Raw genomic sequence first — 6000 nt, forward strand, 5'->3', positions numbered from 1 at the left:
TGCAATATAATGCTTTTTACCATAACTGATTCCTATGCATTCTACAGGGCATAGTCAAAGTCATAGAAAATGACTTTGATTTGTTTGTCCACACTTATGAACTGCATGGAAGCACTATGTAACCAAAGCAGGAGGGCTTTTGATCTGTCTTTGTCTAATGTCTGGGGAAAAATAATAATCTGGGCTGACCTATGATTTGTTATCCTAGGAGATGCCAGAAGTAAATGTGACCTGGTCTGGTGATGGACCCCGTGCACTTGATTCAATCAGCATTTCAATCGCCGTTGCAACTGACAAAGGCCTCATTACTCCCATCATCAAGGATGCTGCAAACAAAGGAGTCCAGGAGATCTCAGCTAATGCTAAGGTAAAATTTGCAGAGTTATAAGGAATTACAGACAAGAAAGCATTTATAAACCATTCTGTTACATTATGTTATCTGGTAGCCTTGTCAGAGTTGTCTCCTAAAGCCTTCTTGCAAGGGAACTTTTCTTATGTTTCTTTGCTGTTGGTAGATCATAACTTGAAGCTGTGGGGGCGTTCAGTCTACCACTTCAGGTGAAGACATGGAGGTTTGCTATTGGTATGTGGGAATAGATAAAGGAGTTGAGACTTGACTGTAGCCTCGCTGTACGAGAAAGCAAACTCTGTTGGCATCTGTGGAGTTGTTCTCATCTAGGCCCCCCCGGCTACAACTTTATTGCATTTTTTCCTGTTATCCATCAGAACGTGTAGAGTAGAAATAGTCTTTTCGAAAACTGGAAAGATCTCATTAGATTTCGTTTAGTTTGATTTTTGGGTTGTTAGGTTGCTGGTCTCAGCTGTAGCAGGCCACAGGTGGAGTACAAAGCAACAATGGCCAGGTCTCTCTCCTGCTCACAGTCATCAGCTGGGGACACCCATTTATTCTCAAACACAAATCTGATATGCATGTACACTCTTGAAGATTCAATTTTCACCCTCTTTCTCACAGATGAATTTCTGAAGATGAGGGTAAAGAACGTAATGTTTCTCAAAAGCAGTGACCAGGTCCCCATATGTTCAGTGTCCATATTTATGTTAAGTTAAGTTATGTCTCTGCGAAGATATGATTTTGATTCATCAACTATCAGCAACCAAGCAAGGAAGGTTCTTAACTGTTTCTGCTTGAAGAGTGTTCACATCACATTTCAGGGTCAGCTGTAGTACTAGTGGCAGAAGTCTTTGTAGTAGTGATGATGCCAATTTCAACTTGGCAGGGGTGAGAATATGTGTGGTAGGTTTTGGGGAACACACACAGTATGTCTACGACTATGTTGACTATGAAAGCTGTTGTGGGTTGGACTGAGGGAGTCAGTGAGTGGGCATGTAATTAAGTTTCAGGCATACTATTACTCAAATTCCAGCGTTTATAACTATGCTGCAATGGTGTAAATCCTTGCAATCAGATTTTGCAGTAGATGTGATTGCTTCAGTGTGCGAGGTGTTGCCTGTCTGTCTGAACAAGGATCTTAGCACATTAATGCTATACTGTACTGTAAGTGTTAGCAGAACTAGCTGTGAATATAGTGCTTCAGAGTTGATGGAAATTATGTGTTGCCTCAACATGTGGTTGTGTAAATTAGTAATGTTAACTAGTACATTTGCAACGCATTATAATAACACAAAGCAATAGTTATAGAGTGAGAGTGTGTATCTCCACCTGTTTTATTTCTGTTGTCCATCTTTTCCGTCTCTCTTTACCATGGTTAACCCTCTGTTACTGTGTCCAGTATTCAATGGAATTGCGATAACATGTAGGGTTTTTCAGTGTGGTTTGATAAAAGTAGTGCTATCCAATTTGCTGGGTGTTTTGATCACATTTTAAATTTTGATCACTTAAAGTCAGATAATATAATCCAATATATATTGCATATAGAAACAGAAATAAAGACAGAAATAAAACAGGTGGAGATACACATAATGTCTGTTAGTACTTGCATGCCAAATCAATCTACGAAATGTCACATTGCAAGTGCACGCAAATATCAGCTGCTTTAAGGCATGGACACCAACACCACAGACATTTCAGTCCTCTTAAGCTTTCAAAATGCATTTTGCCACCCACTACTATTCAGTTTAGTTATGCTGCTGCCATGAGCTCAGTTTACATTTGCAAGTCCATATTGGTCTCAAATTAAAATCAACATGTGGTTTGAATGAAGCATGGAGAGGTTGCTGCTGGCTATTGATGATGGAGCGGAACATAAGACTGTTTTTGTACTTAGAGCTCTTATCTCAAATGTGCCCACCATATCGCACAGTGTGTCAAAGATCCTGTGACTCACTCTCAACTTTCTGTGTTGGTTGTGTCCCTGCATTAACCTTTAAGTACATTTCCATTTGATTAAAGTTCAAGCTGAATAAAGATAAGGCGGTCATCCAGCAGTTTCAACCTAACTGAGAGTAATTGCTTGGAAAAAGATGAGTTTATCTGTACATCAGTAGCCCTCGAATTCTTTCAGCAAAGAGTATAATCCAGAGCCTTCCTTTTCGTTAGATTCATAGAAAGCTGATACCTGATCAGTAATAAGACTGTGCATGCTTGTAGATTCACAGGAAACCTTCTCGGTGTTATCAGTTCCCTTTCTTCATCTCAGCATTGCACAGTCTGATTTTTCGTTTTTTCGTTCATCTCAGTGGTTGCTGTTGGACATTTAATCATCTTCTTGAACATTATTTTTGAAAATTGACCTGTGAAGTGCTTCATCAAAAGCTTGGAATGGTCTAAAATTGACTAAATGGACTTGCATTTATATAGCATTTTTCCTAGTGTTACTGACCACTCACCCGTTCACTTGCACATTCATACATCACGCCCACACAAACACTCATACACTGATGGGTCAGCCATCAGGGGCGACGTGGGGTTCAGTATCTTACCCCTGGAGGAGCCGGGGATCGAACCACCAACCTTCTTATCAGCGGACGATCAGTTCTGCCTCCTCAGCCACAGCCACCCACTGAGCCACAGCCACCCACTCAGCCACAGCCACCCACTCAGCCACGGCCGCCCGACTGAAAGGCTCTTGTTACTTTTGATGTACTGCTGTGGTTAAGAAGTTTGTTTAAAATACAAGTTTGTGTGGCTTGTTGACTGGTTAAGATAAACAAGGTCTGATCTACTGTCAGTGCAGCAGAACTTAAGGAATATTATGGCATAATTTGAATATTTAGTGGTGTCTAGCATCACAAGGAAAATATGTCCATTTGGTCTTTTCAGCTTTTTAGGAATGCAAGCATTGTGGCTCAAGAGATGCCATTGTCATTGTTGTTCACCACTTTGTTCCAGATTTAAATATCAGAACAACTATTGGATGGATTTCCATGAAATATTGTACAGATATCCATGGTCCCCAGAGAACAAACATCACAACATCAACTTGGTAGACAGGCACGAAATCTTGTATGGACTTGGTACAGAGAAGATAAATCCTGAGATGGTGCTTCCCTGATCAGCCCTTGAGTTACTGTGTAACATGTAATGTGCGCTTATGCCTTTTTTTTCCACATGGAAAAAACAGGGGCTCTGGTGATAGCTTGTATGAGTGATGAGTAATGTTCCTTCTGTAGGCACTGGCCCAGAAGGCTCGAGATGGGAAACTTCTACCTGAGGAGTACCAGGGAGGCTCATTCAGGTAAACCTAAGATCATCAGATGGCATTATAAAAATGAATGTTTTTCTCCAGTCTTTTTTCTGTCTTTTTACTCTGTACATTTGTTCAAATCAATAAACAGATTTTTTTATGTGTGGGAAGAGAGACTCTTTTGTCTCTAACACCTAATTCTATCTCACAATTTCCTTTCTAGCTCACAGATAAGATAGCCCTCATAAATTTCCACTATTATGGCTTAAATCCGGTTTCTCTAAGAGTCAGTATATTATGCATATTGTACATTTCATGTGGTCCTGAAGTGAATGTGGTCTTGGGCGACAAGGATCATTAGTTACTGTGCCATCAATTGCAGAGAAGTGGAAGGCAGGCTTTTCAGCTCATTAGAATTAATGGTGTCATTGAGACATAAATGGGGTTTCTGTGTCAGGCAGGAGCGATGAATTCCTATGGAGATGCAGTCCTCTTTGTCCTCCTGAGGATATGTGTGTATGCCCTTCCTCTATTCATTTTGCCATCCCCCCTGAGCTAGAATTCTCATTAAGGCAAACAGCAAACTGCCCCCGGGTCAGTCTTACTCACCATACGCAGCATTTAGGGAGAGATTTGGAGGCTGGTGCTGCTGTATTCATCTATACTGATCACTGTTCTATCTTATAAAAGAAGGTGTTCATAGCCAATTATATTTGTACACTTTATTCCCCCTCTAATTTTTTATTCACTCACTCTAAGTGGTAATGTTCTTTTTTGCATCAAGGAGCTGGTTTTAGAATCACCATTATGTCCACTTAGTTCATTTTTATGCATTTTCTCCCCCACTGAGCTTGACTAATGATGTAATATGTGTACTGTCTCTTCTTTCTTCCCATCCCATCCCATCCCTTCCTCCCACCGTCCCTCCCTCCTCCATTTCTCTCTGTGACAGTATATCTAACCTAGGGATGTTCGGTATCAGTGGCTTCAGCGCTGTGATCAACCCTCCTCAGGCGTGTATCCTCGCGGTTGGGACATCCAGGGCCGAGCTGCGACTGTGTGAGGATGACCAGACCATGCACACGCAGCAGCTGATGACAGTTACACTGTCTAGTGACGGACGGCTAGTGGATGACGAATTAGCCTCACGGTTTCTTGATAAATTCCGCGCCAACCTAGAACAACCACAACGCATGGCCCTAGCCTGAAAGACAAAGGGATAGCGGTGTGAAAGTGATTGGAAAAACATAGCAAGAAACCTCTGCATGACAAAGCCTGGCTCATGCTTTTACAAGCAGAGAGCTCCTAAAAAGTTGATTCCCATTCATGCGTGGATTAAAGCTTACAAAGTAGTCTTGTACATAGTGTAAACTTGAATTTGTGGCCTGCTTCTGACAGATGAATACCAGGCTTTGTGACGGAGGAGTTAAAGTGGGCTTCTGCTGGAATGATACAGGATTCTAGCAGTGGTGCCAAATATTACCAAGACAGAAGGGGCATAGCAGGGTGCATCCCACACACTGCAATAGGGGTGGTTGTTCTTTCACACCAGGGTTGTGTATATATATAAAGTGGTTATTCCAATTCACATTCTATTTTCAGTACCAGTGCATCTATTCTGTGTCATTATTAATACACATGAATAGTACACAGGACTGTAAAAGCCCCACTGTACATTTGTCAGAGATATTTATAACTGAACATCACTGGCAATGCAATTTTCAATATGGGTAAACCCACAAACCATTTCCTGTTGTTGTGAAATTCAAACAGAATTCAAGAATTTAATTAATTGTTCATGTTAATATGTTTTAACTTATTTAAAACAGATGCTGTGACATCCCTGAAAACTAATCCTCCAAGTCTACATGTATACAGAATAAATACAATCATTTAGGTCTCGGTGTCTTTAGATGCCAATAAAACACAGCGTTCAACCTTCAGATGTGTGTGTGTGCCTCATTAAAACATGTTTCCCCCCACCTACCTGGAAACCACAGATGTGCATCTGTGTGTGTGTTTCTATTTAATTAAAATCTAAAGAGAGTACATAATTATTTCAAAGAAGCCAATAAGGATAATTTGCTGTATACAGGTCAGCCTCTGCTGGCAGATGTGTATCTTTGCTGTTAGCGTGGGCAGAACAGCTGTTTACATATGTATTACCACCAGTCAGGCAGAGCTTGATGTGAGTAAGCAGAGTCTTGTATTGTTTCTTTTACAGATTACTGAAGTTGGGAAATCTGTGACTTTCGGTCCACTTTAGATTTCCATTTTACACACCTCAAATTGCTACAAGGTAGGTGTCTGAAAGTGACAGTATGGGTGCTGTTTGCCATTTGACAGATGCTGCTCTAAAGACGCTTATGAACTCGTGGCTTTTCTTTATGTGCAG

The 6000-nt window shown here is 40.9% G+C and overlaps 1 protein-coding gene across 1 annotated transcript in view; it reads left to right on the top strand.

Annotated features, from left to right (window-relative positions):
- Positions 1-5548, top strand: part of pdhx (pyruvate dehydrogenase complex component X) — a 28375-nt gene extending 22827 nt beyond the window's left edge. Inside the window, exons 9-11 of the mRNA XM_071503200.1 lie at positions 209-367; positions 3592-3656; positions 4558-5548. Of these exons, the coding sequence (XP_071359301.1) occupies positions 209-367; positions 3592-3656; positions 4558-4813 (480 nt within the window). The 3' untranslated portion in view covers positions 4814-5548. The remainder of the gene's footprint in view (positions 1-208; positions 368-3591; positions 3657-4557) is intronic.
- The last annotated feature ends 452 nt before the right edge of the window (positions 5549-6000 follow it).

This window comes from Trachinotus anak, unplaced genomic scaffold, assembly GCF_046630095.1.
Source record: "Trachinotus anak isolate AG129_WGS33_773 ecotype Australia unplaced genomic scaffold, CSIRO_AGI_Tana_v1 ptg000002l, whole genome shotgun sequence".
Lineage (NCBI taxonomy): Eukaryota > Metazoa > Chordata > Actinopteri > Carangiformes > Carangidae > Trachinotus > Trachinotus anak.